Below are 26,237 nucleotides of genomic sequence, written 5' to 3'. Positions count from 1 at the left end.
TTAGGAATTCACTTTTAAAACACTACCATTCTTTCAGTTAAACAGGAAACAAGATTTGGGCTATAATACTGTTTTATTAAATTACTATGAACATAAGTCTTCATCAAGCAGCTTAGCTATGTACAATCCGCTCCGTTTGAAAAACAACAAGCAAGTTTATATGAACAAATGAGTCGGTAACTAAAGAAAATATCCCATCATACTGACAGGCGCAATAGTGTGGAAAATTTACCATAGCTTCTAATTTCTCACAACTGTTTAACATACGTACACACACACATGCACGCACAATGTTCAGTGGCATATAATGCATTTTAAATCTACTCCTACAACAGAAACTTGCTTTGTAACCAACAGGCAAAGATGGCACTTTCGCTACAGTCTGCTAAAATGGGCTGTTCAGCACACAAACATGCACCCACTGCATACAACAAATAACTTATGAAAACAAACACACCACAACATTACAGTACCACATGGAATCAGTTTGTGCCGAATGTATGGCTGCACCATTCACACAATGCGAATTCAACTGCGTGACTGGCACAGTTTCTCTGCGTCCTCGTTGGTGGCAGTCATCATTTCCACACTTTGACCACGCCATTCTTGGACGCAGATACTATGAATGTCTGGCCAGTGGTCTGTACAACGCCAATGTCACTGATGCAGTCATTGTGGCCAGTCGGCGGTTGTTCAGGGTGGCGCTTTGGTTGCTCTGCATTGGGCTGGTCCTTTTTCGGACGGCTGCTGTACACTTCTTGGATCACTTTCGTCCCGTCTATGAGACTCGACCTGAAAAGCAAGTTGCATACAGTACATTCAAGACGACCCGTGCATAAACTCTTGCATGGATGTCTGAATATGTTCAAGCTTGTTTGGAACTAATGTGTAGCATATGCGCAGTATGGCCTCTCAGTACCGTGTGAAATGGCCAACTTCAGCTGTTTCAATTTCAGCGAGACATGAAAAATCAATTCAAAGTGTCAAAGCGTTAGATTATGCACTTTCAATCTGCACTGAATTCAGCCACTGGGGGCTGAAATCCCAAGCAATGGCATTCTTTACTAATCTTGCAATAATGATTGCATAGCCTAATGTGCAGTCAAAGTACAAATTCCAATTCAACCACAATCAGTTGCAGTTCTGGGACAACTCCTCCATTAAGATGCGCATACACAGACGAGGAAAACTTTTGTCCAGTTTTTGGTGCATGAGATACAGTAGTTTACATGCTCAATATGTACTTGATTGAAAGTTAATGTTTACAGCTGACAAATTTTCTATGTTTATAGCTGACACCAATAGCAGAGCATTTATAGCAGAAGTCTGTTGCCTTAGTTCCAAATGAACATGTCCATCAGCACGTGCCTTGAACTTGAACACACTTCCCTTTTTAGTGAACTCTAAGTATCGTCGAAACACTTTGAACCTGCCCACTAGCGAGAGTGTACAGTTTTAAATCTTATTTAAAAACTGAAATGGCAAGCTTTCTTTCTTTTTGACAAGAATGGACTTGTCGGGGCTTTTAAATACAGCTGAGAACACAAAAAAAGGAAAAGCAAGCTAAATCGCATGAAGTGAATAACATTAGGCTGCACTGCGACCAGAAAAGTCAATGAGTTTACATGAACAGATTTTTTTTGTTTGTTTATTTCCCGAAGCCCCCGATGGAGTCTGCATATGTGGATGTAAGGCTGCTACCCATTGCCAGCCTGAAATGGCAGTAGCAAAAACCCGAGATGCTGCACGACCTGCATTACACAAAAACCATTCTAGTGCCCAAGTTCCACACGTACTTGTAGCTGAAGGATGGCGTCAGGGTGTCCGTAGCTGACCCAGCAACAACGTGCGATGCCAGTGGGCTGTGGATGTCCCACAGGCGAATGCGCATGTCAGAGCCGGCTGTCAGCATGAATGGTCCGCACTCCAGGGGGCTGATGTACATGCTGTACACCGAATGCGCCTGTGCAGGTGGGTGTGCCTGGACACAGACAACACTGCACTCTGGAATTGCCATCCTATATAGTACTGCCACTTTTATTCCATCATAATCATCATCAACTTGACTACACCCACTGCAGGGCAAAGGCCTCTCCCATGTCTCTCCAATCAACCCTGTCTTTTGCCAGTTGCGGCCACTGTATCCCCGCAAACTTCTTAATCTCATCCGCCCACCTAACTTTCTGCCGCCCCCTGCTACGCTTGCCTTCTCTTGGAATCCACTCCATTATCCTTAAGGACCAGCGGTTATCTTGCTTTCACATTGCATGCCCTGCCTAAGCCTACTTCTTCCTCTTGATTTCAACTAGGATGTCATTAACCTGCGTTTGTTCCCTCACCCACTCCACCCGCTTCCGATCTCTTAACGTCACACCTATCATTTTTCTTTCCATAGCTCGGTGCGTTGTCCTTACGTTAAGCTGAACTCTCTTTGTTAGCCTCCACGTTTCTGCCCCATAGGTGAGTACCGGTAAGGTACAGCTGTTGTACACTTTTCTTTTCAGGGATATTGGTAAACTGCCATTCATGATCTCAGAGAACCTGCCGTACGCGCTCCACCCCATTCTTATTCTTCTAGTTATTTCCCTCTCATGATCCGGATCAGAGGTCACTACCTGCCCTAAGTAGACATAGTCTTTTACTTTTATTTACTTGTTATTTATTCCCAAGATTATGCGGGTCATAATCTCTTGCCTTGGGGCACATGTGGGCAGTATTAAAGAGGGTTGGGTTATAGATAAGGTTGGGCAATGTAGAAGGAAATAAAATATTTTTTGACCTACACAAAACAAAAACACTATTTCAGGCAAAAAGGAAAACAAGAACGGTGACACAAAAAAAAAAAACGTTATGTCACAGCAAGGACTAGAAAATGGTACCACACTGATACAAAAAAAAAAACGTTATGTCACAGCAAGGACTAGAAAATGGTACCACACTGATATGCTGAAAGGCGCAAGACAGCTGCTTTGATAAGAAATAAAATCGACTGAAGAGAACTGTAAAGTTGCGCAAGCTACAAGATTGTGATCACTCACATGTGCATCTACCTCTTTAATTCATTTCCTGTTTTGTTCTTGAACGCACCTGTTTTTCGCTGAGGGGTGGAGCAGTGCTGGCCCACAGGGTTCGCAATCGAGCCTGTGTCTCCAGGTCCCAGAGCGAGACTTCGTTGTTGCCCTCCACAGCAGCCCAAACTCCAGACTGGTGCAGTGGATCAATGCTCACCCGACGCACACGAGCGCCTGCAAACATTCCACAGCCCCTCTCTTTGACACGGCAGTGATACGTGCTACGCTGGCGCAACTGGTGAAATTTAAGAAAACCCAGCAAAGGCCGGCAGGGCCACAGAGCTCCTTAAAATTACCTGGATGCGAAAGAGGCACCGCCTTCTATTCAAGTTGCTTCAAGGGTGCCTCAAACGTCACGGCAATGCCAGAAAGTGGACACTTTGTATTTGGCTTCGCTAGTGTTAGGCCGCAAACACGGATTCTACCGCAGAATAGCTGCGTGCCTTGACAATCTCCTCTGTGTGCAGAGAAAATTCTTTCAATAGTGCATTTTTCACTTCTTTAAAGGGACCCTGAAATGATTTCAATGGGCATATTCTAGTGCAACACATCTGCAGAGGTGGTCTTTATTCGAGTGAAATTTGAAAGCTCTGCGTGGACTGTATAATTTAAAAATAATTTTTAAAAATAGCTCGCAACTGATTAGGTGACACCCGATGACGTCAGTGGGCAGTCCGGGCGAGCAAAGGCTCGCATAGACTTATGTTGTATCACTGCCTATCACTACCAGGCCTATGTTATATGTATCACTGGACTGCAGTAATCTTCAATGTGCACATTGGGTGTACGACTTGCGTACAATGCCTGGCTCAGAGTGTTTGAGTTGCGCTTTGTTCTTTTTTTCCCTTTCTGTTTATCATTTTTGCCTAGTACAATACTTCGTCTCCAAGTATGCTGTCTGTTGGCGTTAAATCCATTTTCTATACTGTGGCCTCTTTAGTATGTTCCTTTCAATGTTCATTTTATGTAACACTCACACCTGCCAAGGGCCTTTGCACAAAGGCTGGTAGTAAGAATTAAATAGATAAATAATAAATAAAATTCAACCAGCATTCACTGCTTCAGAGCAGGCACTCCTAGGGAATGGGAAAACTTGCCGGCAGGGTGGCTGACAATGGTGCTGGGTAGCTGGAACCGCATGTCCCAGCAAATGAGCTTCCCCTCTGAGGTGCCACACACCAGCCAGTTGTGCTGGGGGTCAACGCAGAACGACGTGATCACACCTTTTCAATGGAGATAAAAGAAAAAAGAATGTGGGACAAAAAGATTTTTCAATGAAAATGAACTCCACTTCACAAGTGAAACAGGGAAGCTGTACCTCTGGCTCAAACTGGTACTACGATCAAACCAGAGCGGTGGGCTACCTCACGAAACATGACAACCATAAAAGATGGAACAGAGAAGAAGGATAGATTGAACAACTTGTGGCCTATCCTGTCTCTGCTTCTTCTGTGTCCTCTCTTTTACACCGGTACAATGTTTCATAACTCAAATTGGTATAAACACAGCTGGCATCCCCCATGTAGCAAGATACCACGAGCAAGCGAGTCTTCATCAACCATTTTTTTTTTTTTTCGCTCTTGACTACAAGGGAGGCAGATGAGCCCCAGTAGAGTTGAACCGTACCTACCATGCCTGGGATTATTCTCGAAACACCACGCAGTGCTAGGTGACCGCAGATCCCAGCCGATGATCGAGCCGTATACAGTGGCATACACAAGCACGGACTGCAAACCTGCAAGATATGGTTACAAACATTCAACAGTGGGCACCTCCAGGCCGTCGCGCAATAAACAGCTAGTGGCCTTATTTTTTCCCCAAGGAAGACTCTCTTTATTGATGTACAAATCCACAAACCTGTGTCAAAATGCTGAAGATCCACGACACACCCATCTTCATGTGGATCTAGCGAGCGAGTCTTGAGTGGGCTCGTCTTGTTGCTGTTCAGCTCGACTCTGCAGTATAATGCTGTGTTTAATACTCAGCCATCTCAGCACTTCAAACCGATTCTAATCTCAGTTCTGCACGCTCCATGCAGCTGTTTTATTGCCAGATCATTTAAACATATGCAAAAACTTTGGGTCCCATTGCAGGTAAGATTTGCATTAATGGCATGGCCACATTACCGTGAACAAACAGCAACATAACAGCATTTTTAAAAATAGTGACACAGCTCAATGTCCGCAGTAGATTACAGCGGTTTGTTAGAACAGCAGCAACAAGTGTGGCAAACCAGCGGTGCACTGAATTAGCTTCTTTAGTAAAAAAAAATAAGCACCATGAGAAATGTAAGAATGCAAGTACGAGAGCGTTGCAATGCACACTTAGCACTTACCTAAACACTTGGATGGTACCTGCATCTGATGCGACAGCCAAAGACTGCATGCTCTGGCACACTGTCATACACGTGACCTGTCCATCTGAGGTAATAAACATAAATGGAGCCATTGGAATTCAACATGTACAGGCACATGAATCTTTGAAAAGCAGAGAACATTATGAGGCAGCCTGAAGTATTGTATGAATGTTTACTTTTCAACCAATGGTATGAAATTTCAACCAAAAATCAGAGTACAGCACTGAACTATTACATAATATAGAACATGCTCCACCTTTGGTATTGAAATGGCTACATGCAATATGCTCTTGAATGCATATTACATACGTAGCACGTACATGCACTTTACATTTATTGTGCATGGAAAATACAAAATGTACAAATATTATGCAAACAGAAGCCTGTGCATATCTGCTGTGTATCCAAACCTGCCTTGCATTATCAGGCCGGAATCAAATGTGAACACAAACTAAGAACACAAGCTTTCAACTTTCTACATTCAGCTATAGTAAGCAACTAGTTTGATTTGCGTTTATTATATCAGACAGTTGCACATAAATGTTTTGCCACACATTTAAGAATGATGTGACAGGGTGTTCACATTTGAAAGACCCAAATTTCCTCAGCACAATGAAATGCAAAGCGTCCAAAGTGCTTTTGAAATATTGCGTGAAAAACGAAACACCAGAAAAAATTTAAGAATAAGAAGAATTTCTGCGACTGCGGATGATCAATATTTAGTACCCCAATGATGTAAAGTAATAACAGCATCGGCACACCAAGAAGTGTCAGATTTGAATCTGAGGGACACTGAGCGCTTGTGAGAGCAGGTTGCCCCTTTAGAATTTCCAACTGACCAGAGCAGAAAAGAGTTAACAAACATCTCCTCTATTTGTTGACGTGTTAGGATAGTAAGTTCAGGGTTTTGTGGTGCAGCAGTCATAAACATCTACTTGCCACAGTTCTTACATCGCGAATACTTCCATGCATTGCCAAATCTCGGTTCTGCTACAGAGCAAACACTCGTTGCCTTGCGCCTCTGCAGAAACCCCGGATGGCCGGATGTGCAACCCACCCATCCTGGCGTAGGTCTGGCGAGACCGGTTGGCAATGGCCTTCTTCTCCATGCGGCCCCAGTCCCAGATCTTGACCAGGCCGTCAGCCGAGCATGTGGCAAACAGGCTTGTATTAGGAATCACCTGCAGCCTGCAGTGAGACGCATGTGGAACCGCAGCATCAAAGACTGAACCAACCAAGCCACTATGGGATCACGGAATTCACCCACCCAGCTCTTTGCCATGCCATGTCCAATTGCATTCACCTTTGTGCCTAACCTCAGTAAAGCTTATTTGTAATGAGTATCATGACATGCAGCGGTGCCTCAGCAGCTATGGTGTCCAGCTGTGCTGAGAACTGTAACGCAGACTCAATTCCGCTCATGGCAGCCATAGGTGTTGTGCGAAAACACCCCTGTGCTGAGATTTCGTCACATGTTAAAACTGGTTTAAACAGGACAGGATAACTGGTTTGGGTTAGGTCAGAAAAACTAACTGCAAGTTTGCGCCCAAATTTCACACCTTTAAATGCCATATACAGTCAAACATCAATGTACCAAATGCAGACACTATGAATTATTGGGTATATCAAACTGTTGCGAAATGTTTCAGACAAGGTTTGAATAACCATTCAAGAACCTCCACCGAGTCGATCCTCATCAAATTCAATGTTAACTGAAAATTGTAGTGTGGCACTGGCCAATTCCCACTGAGTTCGATGTCAACTGGCCCAATGGACATCACACTGGCCCAAGTGACTAACGGGTATTAGTCACATGGTGAGAATACACTTTTAGTAGCAAAGTCTTAGAGCAGAACAACGCTACAGAGTAACACAACTTGCGATGCTGATAAAAAAATTTAAAATTTCCACGTTTGCCGGTAGTACAGTGCACCTTATTCTATTGATATACAGCAGCAACTTTTTCATTTCTAGCACTTAACTTGTTTTGGTCAGTTATCAGTCTGCCTAATTTATCAGCTGAAAGCCACAAAAGTTACCGGAGAAAATTACACCAAGAGATTACCACCGGAGAAAATTACACCAAGAGACTACCCTGTAACGGGCATTCTAATCAGGCATTAAAGATGCCTTAAATCGGTACTATGATCCATAGCACTGAGCTGTGACTTTCTCAGCAGTGAATTCTTTGTACAGCTTGTCTGTCTCCCCATGCCTACTGCTTTAGTAGATGCCAGGAATCCCACTGTGGGCAGCTGACAGTGTTGTTATTTTGTACCAAACACAATGCCACTATGAGGCCCATAAGGCAGCAGCCTAAGGAATACTGCCACAGTCTTGTTGTTGGCATCTGATATGGTAACAAGATGTGGCTCCAACAAGTAATTAGTGCCTACCTCAGGTGCGCAGGGAAGTACCCTTTCAGTGGACGCAACCAACTCGAAGCACTACCATCAAAGGAGGGGGAGGGGCTTACCTGTGAATGGCCCCCTTGTGTTCGTGCATGTGGGCCACCAGAGTGCCGCGTGGCCTCCACTTTGCCGGCAGAGGGCGCTCCTCTCGGGCGGGGTCGTCGATGGCCACCCTCACAGTCTGCTCCCGGGCAAACTCGTTCCGCTTCTTGTTCAGCAGGAGCTGCAGCTCCGCGTGGCACGACAGGCAGTGCACCGTGGCTGCGGAGAGACAACACGGCCGCTCTACAAACCCCGACGGTCTCTTAAGAGCACATCGCATGGCAAGCATTACACGAGTGGAGGTAATGAAAGAAGGACACTGTGAACACTAGGGAAAACTGCTGTTAGTCTATTCATTTCTGAAAGTCCTAACAAAGCATGAAACTTTTCTACACCAGTTGTGTCTACATTTGACAGGAACCGCGGGCATTGGCAGGACAGTATAGTGTGCTTTACAGACATGACATGATCGCCATATTTCCAGTCACACGGACCATGCACACAAGGCACCCCCGATTTTCAGACACACCAAAAAATGTCGAAATTCCAACCCTTAGCACTACAACAGAATCTTAGCAACATGAATTTGATGGGGCCTTGAAAAATATTCCTACTGTGTGAAATTCGCATCAACCAAAACAAACGAAATTTGTATGCACAAGCTTTGGAAATGCATTCACGCAGATCTGTTCATGGCTGATGGGACTTATTTACAACATATCACCGCTCACTGCTCATCATGCATACCACACGATTGGCGATCGCCCACCACTAGTGTGGGCAGCACTTAGTGCACTAGGGTGCAGTTACGGCTCGCGTATTCACATCATCAATAGTGGCGCTTCTCCGCATGGTACATAATGCACCCAGGCCAGAGAGTTTTATGAATTTGTATCAACCACGATCGTATCATTGAGATTAAGATTATACTCCATCAATAAATGAATGGAATTCTTTTCCTGCAACCTTAGTCAGCAGCAATCCGTCTAGATTCAAAACTGCATTTATGTCATCTTTCGAAACTGGCAACGTGCTGTAATGCTGTTTTACCATTCCTTACAGAATCCTTAACATGTGCTTGTTTTAGTGCACGTTTTGTATCTTTTGCGTATCGTATTTACTTGCTCTGGTACACTTCCTTGCCATGTATATCTGTACTTTGTGTAGTATACAGCCTCGTATTCTTTTTACAGTATCACCCCCTATTTAATACCCTGCAGGACATTCGGGGTATATAAAATACAATAATAATAATGAAAAATAAAACAAGCTCGTTACCCGCGAGAAGGTCTGCCTGAAAAGGAGGCTGCTGGCACAACTTGGCAGTAACCAACATAGGGGTCTAGGTCCATGGGACTCCAGAAGAAATGAATTGTAAGATGGTGCGTTACATTGCAAGCACAAGGCACTTTGTAGGATTCAGAGAAACTAGCTTAGTCAACTTTAATTTACACGCCAAGTCACCATCACAGATGAGTCAATTCTGCAGATTTGATATACAGAAGGCTCTAACCCAGTGCTAGCTCAAACAGTAAGCTGGCACTGACCGGCAGGCTTTTATGAAACACCGAGACCATGACACGACAAAGTTCAAAAGGAAACACCATCAGTACTCTATTTCAAGCTACAGCAGATTTTATGGCAGTGCAGTGGAACATTTGCTTTCATGTTTTGAGGTGCTCTTTCCTATTGCTCTGCTGCACAATAAGACTCAAACGATTCTGTTTAATTCGTCAAAAGTACAAGCAAATTAAATCCTTACACACACATCCTTAATGATGTGCTTTTTGGATGTTCAGAGTAAAAATGGTGGTCACTTAAGATCCTCCTTAATATTAGCTTTAATGGCTCCCTTCAGCTGCCTAGAGTCCTCTGCATATCACTTCGGAGACATGACCATTTACCGGCACAGACCCTAGTTTTGCTACTGCAGGCCACGTCTTGTATGCCATCTCTCATGATCAAAGCCAACGTTACCGGATTTTTTGTATAATCGGGCCTCAAGGTAACGCTTTAAAATGATTCATTAGCAAGTGACATTCAAAGTCTTAAGCGGCCAACTTCATGTTTCAAGCGATCATAAGCACAGCCTCAAGCTGAACCCACAGAAATCTTCTGGTGCACAACATACAGCCTTCACAGTGCTTCGAGTGCAAGCTCAGCCATGTTGGTCAGTTCAATCAAGATGTGCGAAGCCAGCTTGCGGGACTTCACAGACAGCATATCAAAATTTAAAGCTCAAAAGCTCTTTACAGGCCGCTACCTACCTGAATCTATTGCTATTCCAGTGAAAATCTTCTGCGGCTGCTTTGGGGATGTGTTCGCAGACGGGGCAGCAGATTCTGCCGACTCAGCGCCAGAGACATGCAATTCCGAATTTGGGTCTCCGTCTCCAGCTGGCGAGTGCTGATGCGGTGGCGGCGGCTGCTGTTTTGGCGGGGACTGTTCCCGCAGTTCAATTTTGCCAAACATCCGTTGCCAGTCCTCGTTCTGAAATTTGCAAACAGAAAGGTGGCACTATTACTATCCAACACCTCCGATGACTCAATACAGTGAGATAGTACACATAGCGACTCCAGCTGCTTTTAACACAACAGGCTGCATGGACTTGCACTTTTGTTGGGAAGAAAGAGCACACGCAATTTTAAGGATGCCATCTGCACAAGTGGTGTAGTCTGAAACAATTCTTTTAGCAACTCAATCTTTTAACTATCTATTGTTAGTAATGGCTGCTTCTGACATCATGAATGAAAGCTATAAAAGCAATGTCAGCTGCTGCCCCTGATAGTGAAGGCACAATACTGAAGAAAGGAAAAGAATCGATCAGCCCCAAAAGCCGCAAAATATGGTCCCAGAACAGCATCCGACACAAAAAGGTCTGTAGAACTTTAAAGAGATGCCAAAATATTAGTCCCCTTTGCACCAGTATCTTATCACATGCACTATGCAATAGGAAAAACATGCACAGCTGACACATCATCATCATCATCAGCCTGATTACGCCCACTGCAGTTCAAAGACCTCTCCCACATCTCTCCAATTAACCCCAATACTTCCCAAATTAACCCTGTCCTTGTCCCTGTTCTGTTGACACACAGTGTAGTGCAAAAGGCAACATGTGAAATAGCTCAGCAATGGCAGGCAGAGCTAAACACTCACCATAGTCACTTGAGGTGATTCGGCAGGTGGTCCTTTCTTCTTGTATGGCCTAGACACCCAAGAAAGGCAGGTAAGGCAAAAGCAGCTGCTGGCTCTTTACAAAGAAAAATGCACAATCCAGAGCATACAAGTTCCAACACTATACATAAATCGGCACTTTCTGCCCTGCTCTGCACTCTGCATCCATTACAACGATTAGCATGAATACCCAATGCAACATTCTTCAGCTTACAGTCGTGACCCTTTCATACCTGCTCTGCAGGAAAGCTTGCTGTGAAGCTTCGTCGCCAACCTTGTGCTTGAGCAGGTCTGTGCTTCGGCACCTGTTTGACATGTAGAGTTTCTCCAGGTCGATCTCGCCACCACGCAGCTTGGCATCCACGCTTTCACTCTCTGCAGCGCTGCGCAGTGACGGTTGTTTTGTCAATGCATGTCGCTAGCCATACGTCTCAGATAATTCCAGTGTGCTATAGAATCGCCTGACCATGCTCCAGAATCCTATGACAGAGGTCTGCTGGTAGCAATGTTTAGCCATTTTAACGCCGCCAGTGCGATTTCACTCGTAAAAATACGCTTCAAACTGCTACAGTATTTACAACACATGCACAGCAATACTAGACAGGCACACCAAGAAGAGGAAGGGTACCATTATGATTTATTAGCAGCTTATTAAGCGTGAAATGGTCACAGGCATCATTCTGCAGGCTTTGAGGACTAAAATTGACTAAACTAATGCATGCACTGCAGCAAAACTCAGATATCTGTTCATCACCAGTGCCACCAACTGCATTTACTCAAACAAAGGATCTTTTTTAAAAAAAAAAAAAAAAACTCTTAAATTTTGATGGTAGAGTGTTATTTCATGGGCTGAAATATTCAGAAAAATCTTACTTTTTGACCGCAAATGGTTGGTTTAGCTGGTTCATGGGGTTTAACGTCATGCGGTTTGACGTCCCAAAGCGACTCAGGCTATGGGGGATGGCGCAGTAGAGGGTTCTGGATAAATTTCGACCACCTGGGGTTCTTTAACGTGCACTGACATCGCACAGTACACTGGGCCTCTAGCATTTCACCTCAACCGAAATATGACTGCCGCGGCCGGGATCAAACCTGTGCCTTTCCGGTCTGCAGGCGAGCACCCATAACCACTGAGGCACCGTGGCTGAGTGAAAATGTAGTGGGTACTTTCATCACACGAGTGCCTTCACTATGCAAGTGAATATGGTAATTTCTGCTGGCAAATAAAAATCAGCAATGCAGAGTAGCCTACAGGGTAAAAACTCAATGTCAAGGTCAGAGGACTACTGCAAGTGCAGAGGCTCCAATTTTTGCCCTCAATTCGAATGACTGCAAGCTGCTCTCACGTAACGAGTTACACTCTCAGTTTTCCCTTCAGTTACCTAACATTTGCAAGGTTTCAGCCATACACACCAATACACCAGAAGACTTAAACGCCCGACCACACAGGCATAACTACTAATGCTTGTATGTATACTGATCAAACATTGAGAGTAGTAGTACCTTCTCTTGTATTTACTGATCTTCAGCAGGTGCTCCTTCATGACCTAGAACAGGAGCAAGGCAGCTCTTGTCAGCAGTGTGTCATGCTAAGAAGACATCTATTACTCATTTGGCAAATAGCAAAGCTCTCAAGATAACCCACGAAATGCAGATTTTCGGCATCCAAGCTCAGACCTACCACAATCTTGTCTTCCATGGCTTCAGTCACACCGTCCGACTGGAGCCTCCTGTAAACCTGCACAGACACAATGGGAATGTTGAGCTATATTAACTCCTCCACACTGGGCTCCTTAACCATTGTTGAATGTGCCCTTTTAATTTCTAGCAACCGCTGGACATGCCCCGATTTAGAGCCTGTAATCATGCACACCATGGAAGGCATGTCATACCGTCAGTACTCATCCGGATACCAAAGCATGAAAGCATATCGGAACAGTATCAACTATTGCTTACCACCAACAAACTCTGTTCTAGTACCTAGAGAGTTGAAACACTTCACAAGTTGAACTGTCTTTGTTCAGCTGTCACTTGCCATCTGGCACTGTCTCTATATCAGCTATTTCTGTTGTCTGTTGTCCACAAGCATACTGTTAATACTGTTACAAATTAACCTACTCACATTCTACACATCAGTGGACTGATCACACAGTGACAATCGTTTATGATGGTGGACACATTGCAAGCCCATCTTGTCTTCACAATGTATGCAGTAGCACTATAGTACTGGACAGTAGACACATCCCAGCCAAGAATGACCAACTGGAACTTGACAGACTGAGATCGATTAAAAACTAAATGAAACTGATCAAATTCTATGTTTGTTGCAAGCTCCAATTTATCCTATTTGATTGGGATGTCATATGACCCTAAGACGTTCACTTAGCATAAGTGCTGAGTGAACAAACAAAATCCTTTCCTGAACCATTCTCTCAGCACATTCACAAGGCTTAGCCATAATGAGTAACACCCCTTACTTTAACTCTCTAAATGCGTCTTCCCCAAAGTCATGCTCTTAAATAAAACTCCTCCAGCTGTTGTGACCCATGTGGTTTTGTCGAAAAAAAAACGGGCATAAGGGAAAGAGTAAAATAAAAGTCAGCAAAAGAAAGGAGACCAGGTCATTGGCACAGAAAGTCAAACTCCTACTTTTGAGGAATACCTTTGGAGACTTGTAACCACATGGAGCTGAGGACTGCAACACAGAACACAGTACGAAACGGAGAATGTACAACTCTAAATGCATATCAAACCAATCAGCCGCTTCGTGCCTCTCGGTGAAAAGAAAAAGATCTTTGACAAGAGAAGGCATCTTGCATGATTTGGTGATTGGGCTAATGATCGTTCTGTGAGCTCGTGTATCATTTTGCAAATGACACAGCAGAATGCACTGAGGGAAGGAAAGCGGCATGGACAGAATGGAATAAAGGGTGGCACATTCAGAGCTGTCAACGAAGCACAGGCAAAACTTCCTCACCGACTTTAACAAGTGGTCCACAGTGTTGTAGGCTGGTTGGTGTCCCGCCCTCACTATGGTTCGCATAACCTGCCTGTTTCGCAGGTTTTCCAAGAGATAAGGCAATGCCTCCAGCTTCACCAGATAGTCGTAGAGACTGCGTGGAAGTGGCTCTTGTAGGGCATTCAAAACGGCCACCTGCAATGGTGAAGCCAAGGGCAGGCAGCAGCCAACGACAGGCAGCTGACAGTGAGTCGTGTGTTGGTCATTATTCTCCTCCATGAGCAGCTGCAGCACAGTTTTGATTGAGGAAATTCTCAAGAAAAAAAAAAAGCATCAAGTATACACCTGTGAGGGATAAGAGACATGACTTAAGCTCTTTCAAGCTAGACCTATAATAATGAACTTACTGAAGAAATAAAGAGGCATGAAAATATGCACTAAATTTTTGTCCTAAGAAGTGACAGTACACAGGCAAAGCACAATGAATAAGAAAGGCAAACTGTCATGAATTTGCACCTTGCTGGTGATAAGCCAATAACCTAGTAGTACTCCCAAAAGAAATGCTAAAAGCACTGATGCTGACAGAGAGGCTGACACAGAGGCTGAGAAGCACAATCATGTTTTGTAGAAAGCAGAATCACTGGTGCTCACAGCCAGCCTCTATATTTATTATATGACTGATCATATAATATGTCCTACTGTATTGTTATTGTGACAACTTCAGAGAATTCCTCAGGGGTCTTGGCATTTGGGCAACATTAGCCTAGGGTATGTTGGACAATAACAGAAATATATGACAACTGCGTCTACATAGTCTATGATGTGGAGCAAATCATGACTGCTTGCAGCAGCTACCTATGCCTTTCACTACGGCGTCTCTCATAGCCTGAGTCGGTCTGGGACGTCAAACCCCATAAACCAACCAACCAACCTATGCCTTTTCCTGGGTTTTCAATTCGTACTCATATCTTGGAAGTTATAAAAACTAGCATTACATCTTCATAACAAGGATACAGCAAGAAAAGCAAGATTTCTGCGATAAATGAGCTGCACAGCTATTCCTGTGCTTCCCTTAGTTCAGAAAACTTGAATCCACACAAACATTTTTCACACATGCCTTCAAGCTCTGTCAAGCGAATTTTCAATCACCACATCAGCTACACAAATCACAGTGCTGGAGAGTGCCAAACTGGTTCCATATAGAAGTTTGTTTGCTCCATGTTCAATACCATGCAGTCATAGACTGTATGTGATGCAGATACAGGCTAATGAAAACATGTCTGCAGTATGTTTGGGGCATGACAGCAGCAATGCTTACCTCTTTGTCCATTTCAACAACCGAGTGTTTCAGATACGGCTGGAGCATGGGCTTCAGTTTGCACTGGACATCTGCGAGTGACAGGGTCTTCGTGACGGCACACACAAAGCCAACCGTGTTCTGCCGGATCCAGAGGTTCTGAAAGCGCAGCACAAAGAGGCAGAAGAGAGAATACAATACACATGCTGTGGGTCGTATGTGGAACGGCCTTTGCATCTTATTAATAACATATGCCAGGGGTTTTCTAACAGGATTCAAGAGTTATCTTTGGGTTTTATGATACCCTTGAGTTTCTTGGAATGTTTTTTCAGTTCTCCCAAGCACCAAAATCCACGTGTGCCTCAGCCCCCCCGATTTCCTTCACACACCTTAGTTTGAGACTGACGGGACTAATAGTGAGACTAATGGATCTCGACTCTGGCAGTGCCGAGATTCGAGATGCGGACGCTCTCCCCCCCCCCCCTAATTTTGCAAACATGTCCATGCGTCTTGGCATGCATTGCAGTTGTCTGCTTCACGGCGCTGCACAGGCACCGCCGCCTACATCGCCACATTTATCGTCTGCTTCTGCCTGCTTCATACAGTCTGCTTTATAGCTTACTCTGCATTATAGCAGACTGTTTCGCAATGCAGCGAGTCATTATCAATTATTTTTAGGCATTTTTTTGCAATGTAGCCAGCCATTATTAATTGGTTTCAGGCATTTTTTTAAGGAGTCATAGACATCAATTTTTGCATGCATCGGAAAGAAAAAGTCAGAAGCCAGGTCCTATAGGGGCTTCTCAACACCTTTTGAAAGTCACTGGAGTTCCCCAAAGCTAAAAGACTAAGAACCCCATGACATAGACAAGAGTGAAAGAACTTGCTGTTACTGTGGGAAATCTTTTTAGTTCCTTTTCACTGCCCACTTTTCACTACCCTTTGCATGTATCATAAAGTATCCAACTGATGCCACTGACAGCACAATTATTTCACTGACCACAAATGACAAAACATGCCCACAGTAAGGCTTGTTAATCAGGCAACTTTGTGAGAAAAGTATTCCACAGTACCACAGTTACTGACACTGATGAATCACGAATAAGTATCTTTTGTTTTCAAGGCTTACCGGATGGTAGAGAAGAGGAATGGTCTCGGAGGTGAGCTCATAAAGCATTTGCTTTCTGAAGAGTCCCATCTCAACAAGCTCAGTTAAGGCCTTGAGTGCCTTGCTGATAATAAACTCTTCCGTGTCAGCAAGACCCTAGAGTAAGTAAAACATACAAAAAATGTTTTCATATTCTTTTCTAATTGTAAGACTAAACAACACAGACTCCAATGAACCAATTGCAAGTTGCCGCACAGGCAGATAGCACAACAGTGCCACATCTAGCCTTTTGTTGTTCAAAACCATAAGGTCACATCACTCAGTCCATGACTTGCAAATGCTCAAAATGCTACAGTGCACACTGTGTTAAATAGTAATGTCAGATAAGCGAAAAGCAAACCTGTTGCAACAGGGGCTTCAAAATGGGTGAGCACTGCCAGCCAACGTAAGCAGCAACACCAACAATGCTGTCGAAGAACGAGGCCCTCAAATGTCGATCCTCCTGCAAATGAAAAACAGCATCAGGCACATGCAAAGCAAGCTGTAGTATGCTGATTGGTTGTTGTATGGGGCTCAACGTCCCAAAGCGACTCAGGCTATGAGGGACGCCGTAGTGAGTAGTAGTAGTATGTGCAAGCCGAATTGTACATGCTTCTCTGCGTTAACATGCATTTGTGTCCAAAAGATGCTTTCATGCAGAAACGTACCTTGTCATTCAGGAAAGTGATCATGTGAGACAGCAGGACATCATTCGCTGCAAGAGAAAAACAGGAGCGCCTTACTGTTCACTACGAAGCTGGGTTTGTGCACGGCTGATTGCCATGAATAGTTCACGTTTAGCACTGCAACAGCCATTCAGCCCACATTTCTTTCTTCAATTTTCACAATTTGCAGGAAAATGTGATAAAAAGAAAAAATTAAAGCATGCTATGAACTAATGCAAAGTGATATGCTGAAAACACTAACTTCAAAATGAGGACACATATACACACCTTTTTGACGGCCAAAAAATAAGCACAGTCGAGTGATGCCCTTTTCCAACAGCATCTGTTTGACTATATTGTTTGAGTCACTCAGTAGCGTTGAAACCATCTGTTGAACCATTTGCTGAAGAGCCTGAAGCTCAGAATCATAGGAACCCTGAAGAGAAAGTAAAAAAAAAATGCCATCAACAGATGACAGCCACTTGTACATTGACAGCTATCACACAAAAAAAAAAGCATTGCTTTGTCATAACCAAGCATTTTTTTTTTTTCATTTCCACAGAAAACAACAAAATCCTGCTCACCTGGTGATGATGTTGAGCTTGCACAGTCACCTCCACATTAGTGCCATCAGGCGAAGCCACCTCGTGCTGTGTGCTCATGTCCAAAAATCTGCACAATTTCATGCACAAACAAGAAACTTCAGATCAGTGCATGTCATACGAAACGCCACCAAAAGCAAAAGACTGCCAACTTTGCTTAGCACTGCAAACCCTGTACAAGAAATTTCCAGAAATGTAAACCAATACAGACTGAATCAGAACTTTCTTCAGGAAAATTCTTTCAATGTACTCAAACATGACGTCTAAGCTATCGATGGCCGCTTTTATAATTATATACACTTCACTGTTAAGGGGGGACACTGGTCTTGAAAAGAAAATTTTATTAATTTAGCCATAGTTATGAAATTTTCAGGGAACATGTATTTTTGTGCGCTGATTCTAGATATGTCATTTAATTTCATGTAAAACAATTCCTTGAGCACTTGTGCACATTTTATGCAAGTATTTTGCGGAGAGTTTTGAAGAAAATTTGCTGCAGTAAAATCTCTAAAATGTATGCCATTGGGTTCTCTTGACACCAAGGAATACAATAAGGGTAAAATTATCATCCTGGCTCTCATAGAACTTGAGTAATAGGGTACTGAAGCTGCCACTTCAGAAACAGGAATACACACTTTCCTTCTCATTTCTGAAGCGACAACTTCAGAACTCTATAAGTTCTATGATAGGCAGGAAGACAATTTTACCCTTATCGTATTCCTTGGTGTCAAGAGAACCCAATGGCATACATTTCAACAAGTTTCCCGCAGCAAATTTTCTTCAAAACTCTGCAAAATACTAGCATAAAAAGTGCATAAGTGCTCAAGGAGTTGTTTTACATGATTTTAAATGACATATTTAGAATTGGCACACAAAAATACATATTCCCTGAAGATTTCGTAACTGTGACTTCATTAATAAAAATTTTTTTTTCAAGACCAGTGTCCCCCCTTAAAGCACTTCTGAAATGTAACTTAAGCATATTCTCTAGTCTTCTGCTTCAAATTCAAAGACCAGTTGAACAGTTCTTTTTTTTTTTGCTGTTGTTGTTTCCCAATTTTACAGAAGCAGGTAGCTGTGTTTCGCTCATAACAACGCAATCTCCGTCATTAAAAAGCATGCTCCTGACTGCAACTGTCAAGCTTCCATCAACATAATTCACTCACACTGCAATCTCAAAAGGTCACGCAAAGCACTCGTCTAAGTCAGTGACAGTCTCTTAAGGCTACGTAGCAAAGAGGCACTTGCATGACACAAGCCTGGCACAAACCTAAGAGCAGTCTCGGCCAGGAGTGCAATGTTCTCTGCGAGAGCCATCCGCACAATGACGGCGCTGTCCATCGTGACATGCATCTGTAACGACAGATTGCAAGCAGTCAGATAATGAGCTAAAAGCACACAGGCGTGAGGAGGCTGTGTGGCAAGAGCATAGATACCAGGTTGGGCAGGATGTACTCGGGGAAGACATTTGCATCACTGAAACAAAAAAAAGTAAGCGTTCATTATCGCATTCACAATGCTGCCGATTTCTAAGCACCCCTACCTCCTTGGCAGGGTGTCAATTGGTGTCAGGCACGTCGTGAGCGTCTCCACGGCTGCTGCGCGTACCCTCGGGTACTTGTCATTGATGAGGTACAGCTGGGAAAGACAAGAAGAGTTGCAAGAGAGCACTGAATCAATTGTAAAAGCGCACCACTCTAAAAATGCTTTCATTTTTCACTAAAGACAAAGTTCCGTGTACTATCGGGGACAAAAGTGGTATACTCCATGCGGCGGAAGCCGTAACAACTGCGTTGCAACGCCATCTACAGGCGGCATCTCGGATTGAGACAGCCAATGCATGACCTTTATTATCAGCAGGCATGTCACTTGGCTCGTTGCAATGTTTCGTGCTTTAGCTCGCCAAAATGCCGCAGTTTTTCGTTTCTTCGGCTTCCACCGCGTGGAGTATACCACTTTTGTCCCTGATAGTACATACTAGGGCAGTCACGTGCTGGGCTGCTAACATGACCATGCAAGTCACCGACAGGAACAAAACTTTGCAGAAAAGCTCACGCAGGATGCACAACAGCTTTTGAGGTGTACAAACGTTACGGTTAAAGGGGAATGCGGGTCTTAAAACCACTTCTTTTTCAATTTTTGCCACGATTCTTCTTAAAAATCAAAGTGAAAGTGTGCTTTTTATGTAGCAGAGTCTGAATATACAACTAGAGTTTGATTAGTGCAAACAGAATACGAGTTATAAGCAGTTTTGTTTGTTACAGGCCATTAGCCAAAAGGCCATTAGACTTGCCTCAGTGAAAATACACTGGTAAAAAAAATCAATGAACAAAACGTACAAAATGGGTTGGCAGGTGATTTAGAAAATAAACCAATTGATTTAACGCATAATGTAAAAGCCAGTAAAAATAGCATCACCGCACAGCCCTACTCGTCCTGAATAAATTTATGCCAAGTTTGTTTCAATTGTCCAAGGCTAACCAGAGAAAAACCCTGTAAGGCAGAGACTGTAACGGAGATAAAGAGGCTTGAAGTCTGTGCGCACTTCTAGTGTCGCAAGTAGTCGAATTGTGGGAAAGCGGCTGTAGCTTTGGCTGCACTGAGGTGATGCCATCTTGAGAGATTTTGAACGAAAGGGCTCGAAATGAGCTTTCAAACGCTGTCAAAATGACACTAATCAAGGAGCCATTTCAGAACTGCAATCATGAGAAGTAGAACATCATTTCGAAGCTCACATTTCTTGTTTGAGTCGCACGACTCTCTAAGTCTTCATTTTTTTCATACTTTGGGATCATTTCGAGCATGGATATTTTGTGGAGATATGTAGTTTAACTGTATTTACTTTAGCACGAAAAAAGTTTTTCCAGAAATGACTTTGTCGAGATTTTTTTCCAATCTCAAGCCCCGCATCTCCCCTTAATCTCAGAATTTTCCAAGGACAACTGATGTACAGTCTTTTAACACTAGTGCAGCTTCTTCATGACTTAGCTCATAAATATCCATTGGTCTTCTCAAATTGACCAGTTCGGCTGATCTAAGAGTTTCATTTTAAAAATTTTCATCTTGGAAAAAAATCACTAATTCTGTCTTGCACGTAACCTATTTCTCATGCCTCTTTTTTTTGGCACAAAGAAGTGACTATCTTCCACTTTCCTCCCACCTATGTATGCAGATGATGGTTTCAGATCTCCAATCATGCTTCGTACATTGCATGCAATGCGGCCACAGTCGCTAAACATGCTCTGTTGAACACTCGGTACAAAAAGCACCAGTACTTGGCTGGCATCACAAACTTAAGAGAACTGCTTGGCACAAACTCTTTTCAGACAGGTTCCGACACTCAGCACGCCAATGAAAATGTTCAGGCTACAGAGGGCACAATTTCATCGTTTCTGGGCTGTCTTGCAACACCCCACCATGTATGGCAGCAGCCGGTCCAGGATGATGTCACTGCTGAGGCGGGGACACAGCTCGCGGATGAGCTCCAGCGCCTGCAGCTTGGCTGAGCAGTGCTTGAGGCTGCGCAGGCAGGAGGTGAGCACAGCCACCACAATGAAGAGGCCCTCCGACCCCGAGGACAGGGACGACGACGAGGGTGCGGACGATGGACCGTGGTCACCCTCACACCCAACCGAGGTGTCAACACGCTGGACCCCCCTCGGCAGCACCAACGAGTAGAGGATAGCGTGGATGTCCTGACGAAGCCTGCACAGGGCAACAGAAGATTTCAAGACCAGCACAGAGTGAACAGAGATGCTCAGTAGCAAGCTGTCATTCCAATGAACACAATAGAAAGACAATGCATGACTGCTTCCCTTATAACTAGTGTCTCTGACTGAGGCTACTTGTTCACATCATCCAAAATGCATATTACTCAAAACAAAGTAATTAGCAGAAACGCAGGACAAGCCCTCATGCATATCTGTTTACGGTCAACGGGATTTATTTGCGGCTGAGCACCACCGCTCATAACATTGGCGGTGTATGGGCGCACAGTGCATATCACATGATTTGCAATTGAATGCTAGTGATGTGCACCTAGCATTTACTGCTTGAGGGTGCAGTCATGGCTCGTACACTCTTATCATCCACAATGGCCCAGGATTGTTCGAAACGCCTGAAATTCTGCACACTGAACACAACGCACTACAGCCACGGAGTTTTATGACATCATATCAGCCATAACAGCATCATCGAAATTCTACTGTACTTGGTCTACATGAAGGCGGCATGGCAACCCCTGCTCAGGCACACTTACCACCTGTTTAAAAAATGGTTTCCACTTTATCAGAAGTTTCGCTATAAAAATCAGAAGACTTTTAAGAGAGCTACTCACCTGGCTACTTTCTCATCTGGCGAGAGGGCAAGTGTGGCAAACTCCTTGATGTAGTCTCTGAGGAATGTGTAGAAATACTGCGGGAATACTCGGTCCCTCTGCTGCTCCAGGTACTGCTCTGCTGAAAGCCGCTGGCTGGGGTCCTTCTGCAGCATGTGCTGGATCATGTCCTGTTCAGCACACAGGAAGACACCGGCATAACGTTTCCCACAAACAGAAACCACCAGCAAAACTGCAAAAACACTGAGTGAACCAACCGGTGCTAATCATCCACACAACACGGATGTAATTGTTATTAAATTTTTTTAGTGAGTTTTATGACAAGGTGGGAAGTACCAGTACATTACCTTCGTTTCAGCCAAGCACAATAAAGGAAAACCAGCGCAACGTGCACTAAGCAATCAAACTACTAGAACAACAGGCTCTGTTGATGACAGAAAAATGGTGGACTTGCCCTAAGCTCAACGTCCTCGATCTTCTCCAGTATCTTTGCTGGGCTATACTCCCCACTTCGATACGAAAGCAGCTGAGAGAAGTAGAACGGTGGGTGTCCTTCGGTGAACAGCTCGGTGAGGACGCACCTGAAGTAAGAAACTTCCCACTGCAGAAAACACTACGACAGAGACAGAAACAAAAGACGAGAAAACAAAGGGACACACAACAAAAAACAAGTCCTTATTCACACTGTTACACACAGCTGGCATCGCATGGGCGGTGAAGACTGGCAAAACACGTCAACAAACTGCTCAACGGACAGTCTTGTGCCCATAAAACAAAGAACAAATTGGACAGCAGCAAAGCTTACAAGTGGTGCAAGTAACTGTTGAAGCAGAATGAATCCCCAGCTAACGCCCAACCCCCAGCTACAGTAAAATTTCTTCGAAACAAACTCTCTTAAAGTATGAGGCCACTCTTAAAAAGCCGGATATTTTTGATAAAATTAAATATTTCCAATTTTGCTCCATCAAAATGCTGATTCATTCATGAACTGCAACAAAAATCATGTTTCTAGATAACACCGTTAGAAAGATACAGCCAAACTTTGTAACCCCCAGTGCATCGCATGAAACTGAAACTAAGGACTATTTTTAATAATTGTGGAACATCTTAGGGAAACACACGGTATACAATGTACTCCTGTGGTACACAGCCAGCCACATGCAAATTCTGTCTGATGGATGTGTTAACAAGAATACTGCAACAATGCCTTTATGTGTATATACACTAAAAGAAACAAAGAATTCATCCCACTATTGGACTTTAACCAGTAAACGAAAACAGTTCAGAACAGGAATCCAAAGCGGACATACCCAAGGGAGAAGATATCCATGGCTGGCGTCAGTTCCCCAGTACCAATGCCTTCTTCAGGCAAGTAATGGCTCGAGTCAGGGTTAAGAGTTTTTACAAAGCGCTCTGGTGCAATATTGCATGTCCTTCTCCGAGACGTGTCAAAAAAATATGAGAAATCTGCTGGATTATCCTAAAAAAAGAAAAGTTTTAACACCATAAGTTGCAGCATTCAGGAGACAAGGTTTTGGTAAGTAATCCTTAAGCTGTCAGCATGCACACAACCTTTCCTGCAAGTAAGTGATTGTCACTTTGGCTCAGTGATGGAATTAATCCAAGTTGCCAGCTACTGCTAAACATGATATCCCTGTCCATGATTACAGTTTAATGATGAAAGCAGAGAGGGAAGAAAATATGTACATAGGTGGTAACAAACATTACTAGACCACCCAACCAAGGCAATGCTATTTCTCAGCAGCTCCTGCTGCTGGCTAACGTTCAACATGTATGTCTTAGCTCCCACCGCTATTGATATCGCAGACCTTTCACAAGCAGCGGACATAATCTGGCTGAAGATTATGATGTCTGCCCATGTAACTATACTAATGAATGCAAATAAAGACGCGGGTTCGATTCCGGCTGCGGCGGCCGAATTTCGATGGAGCCGAAATTCTAGGGGCCCGTGTACTGTGCGATGTCAGTGCACGTTAAAGAACCCCAGGCAGTCAAAATTTCCGGAGCCCTTAACTAAGGCGTCCCTCATAGCCTGAGTCGCTTTGGGACGTTAAACCCCCATAAGCATAAACCGCAAATAAACCAGCTTTCAGACTACGAAAAAAGAAGCTACTGCACATGAACTGTTGGAGTTAATGTGCAATAGATATACCTTTCTTTTTTTCTAACACCAAAAGTGACAAGTAACAGAGAAGTCTACATGGAAAATAAATTCATATTTCTTATAATTACAAACTACATGTGCAAATATTTGAGGTAAAATTTTATTTGTTTAAAAATTTACCTGCAGAGCATATACAAAGCGAAAATAATGTCATTCAGTTCATACAAGCTCAAGAGATTTAAACAGCAAATTGCCTTCATACTTGGGGCACATGCACTTATAAAATTTAAGTAAACTAGAAACAGAGAAACAATGCTCTTACTTCTGGCAAATATGTAGGCTTGAAACTGGCGAAGTCAGTTAACAGGACCCAATACCAACCAGTTACCATGATGTTTTCCAACTTTATGTCACCATGGCATATCTGAAAATGGAAAATAACAGTGCTCATTCTCGAGACAGTGATCTCTGCATGACCTTTTCGAAGGGTAAGAAAGCACAGTACAGTGTTAAATTCCATATGCCTACCCCACGGCTATGGGCAGCAGCCAGAGCATGGAGAAGTTGAAAAGCAATCCATCGCTTCTCCACGGAGTTCAGGAATGGTCGAGTGCTGATGCGATCATACAGGTTGTCTTTCACAAACTGACGAATTATTATTCCAGCTTTGTCTGTTTCCTAGAAGGAAAAGCGTTCAGGACATGACACTTGAGATGACAACTGATTTCAGTGACAGAAACATTTGTTGGTGAAGACAATAAGGATTGCATATGATTATAGTTGGCCTTTGAGCAAGTGAGCAGAAAATTTTTATTTTTGCCAGTAATATGATCATACTAAGATTTTCGCCAGTCATTACAAAAAATTCAAGCATGTATATACAAAATAAAAAAAAGTCAGGTGACAATATACTGATATGACAATGGCACTATTTTCTGTTGAGGTGACTGCAGAACGCTCATTTCTTGAGCGCATGCGTAAGCAGGTGTAATGACACTACTTCAGGACGAAAAGAATGGTTCCCGTAACTCCGTGATTTTGCGCAATATGAACGACACTTACGACAACTTTTTGGAAAGGAAGTGTGTTTGGAACGTCCGACAGATCTCGACGGATCCCTAGAAAAAACATAAAAAAGCGCGGGAATGGAAATTATTCGCGCTCCGCGGGACCACGGCCGGGCCATGCATTTGAACTGCCAAACAGACTCACTTTCAAGTGTCTCTTTGTGCGGCGCAAGTGGAAGCGAAGGATCGTGGATTGCGAAGACCTTCACAATAGCAAGGCCTTCTCTGTGCAGCGAAATGAAAAAGAACATAAAGTTGAAGATACACTGCGCCTTCAGCTGATGTGCAGCATTCGGCGTTCGTATCAATCAAACGCTTACTTGTTTTTCACACGGGCAACTTTGAAGAACCTCGTGCTACCCAAACTGCAAAATAAGCGTAAAAAGAGAATGAGGAACACGTACTTAACGTGCCTTCCAGCTCGTGCATATAAAGCGCAAGAACGCAAACAAAAACAACGGTAAGGTGAGAAGTGATCTGCGAGACACGTAAAAGTGTTCAGCAACGAATAAGCGTGACAGCTCGAACACGGCAGCACGGACTCGGGCCTTACTTTTTTTCGAAAGTGAAGTCCGGCAGCTCTGTCAAGTAGTGTTCTACTGGGTAGATCTGCGACGGGGCGATGCCCGCCAGCTGATTGCCCATAGCACAGCTGCAAAACAAGAGGTGGTCACTTTCAAGGTGTGTTGTTTGGTTGCTCGGTAAGCAACGGCTAATGAAAAGAGGTATTAGACGTGAACGCACAGAGGTTGCGAGGCCGAGCTCACTTGGCTAAAACGTAGATGCGAGTTCACGCCTCCATTCTACCCCACCAAGCGTGTCATAGACACAGGATTCCGCCAGTTACGATCATGTTTTGATCACCTCTACGGACACAGCGCGAACCACCACAACAGTCAACACAGCTGACGAAGTGCCCAGCCGTGAGACAACAGGTTGCAACGAGTAAACCGTCGTTTCGTTCGTCGAAATATGTGTATTA

General features: G+C 43.8%; 1 protein-coding gene across 1 annotated transcript; it reads right to left on the bottom strand.

The window, feature by feature from the left end:
• Positions 1 to 270: 270 nt before the first annotated feature.
• Vps15 (vacuolar protein sorting 15) lies at positions 271 to 26,195 on the bottom strand. The gene is made up of 35 exons (XM_089573562.1): positions 26,000 to 26,195; positions 25,809 to 25,907; positions 25,576 to 25,620; positions 25,401 to 25,480; positions 25,251 to 25,306; positions 24,717 to 24,866; positions 24,511 to 24,612; positions 23,374 to 23,543; positions 22,518 to 22,644; positions 22,064 to 22,233; positions 21,144 to 21,432; positions 19,271 to 19,365; positions 19,164 to 19,203; positions 18,998 to 19,080; positions 17,710 to 17,797; positions 17,414 to 17,561; positions 17,129 to 17,175; positions 16,822 to 16,923; positions 16,443 to 16,577; positions 15,335 to 15,472; positions 14,035 to 14,211; positions 12,739 to 12,795; positions 12,561 to 12,604; positions 11,291 to 11,440; positions 11,040 to 11,088; positions 10,148 to 10,370; positions 7,904 to 8,099; positions 6,485 to 6,615; positions 5,407 to 5,491; positions 4,929 to 5,026; positions 4,702 to 4,806; positions 4,169 to 4,294; positions 3,088 to 3,245; positions 1,797 to 1,981; positions 271 to 792 (listed from the first exon to the last, which is right to left on the bottom strand). The coding sequence occupies exons 2-35, from the start codon at positions 25,898 to 25,900 to the stop codon at positions 579 to 581; spliced, it is 4,155 nt and encodes a 1,384-aa protein (XP_089429688.1). The 5' UTR covers positions 25,901 to 25,907; positions 26,000 to 26,195; the 3' UTR covers positions 271 to 578.
• Between the last annotated feature and the right edge of the window lie 42 nt (positions 26,196 to 26,237).

Source organism: Amblyomma mixtum, chromosome 2, assembly GCF_055824585.1.
Source record: "Amblyomma mixtum isolate Tamu chromosome 2, ASM5582458v1, whole genome shotgun sequence".
NCBI lineage: Eukaryota > Metazoa > Arthropoda > Arachnida > Ixodida > Ixodidae > Amblyomma > Amblyomma mixtum.
Note: the sequence above shows the minus strand (reverse complement) of the source record. Positions and strands in the feature narration are given on the sequence as shown.

Bases quoted from the DNA above. Each gene is read 5' to 3' on its own strand.
- Vps15 (XM_089573562.1), bottom strand. From the start codon at position 25,900: ATGGGCAATCAGCTGGCGGGCATCGCCCCGTCGCAGATCTACCCAGTA. The intron at 16,924-17,128 runs GTACGTTTCTGC...TTTCATTTGCAG, and splicing joins TCACTTTCCTGAATGACAAG to GAGGATCGACATTTGAGGGC. The intron at 11,441-12,560 runs GTACTACTACTC...GTCACTGCGCAG, and splicing joins ATCAGTAAATACAAGAGAAG to CGCTGCAGAGAGTGAAAGCG.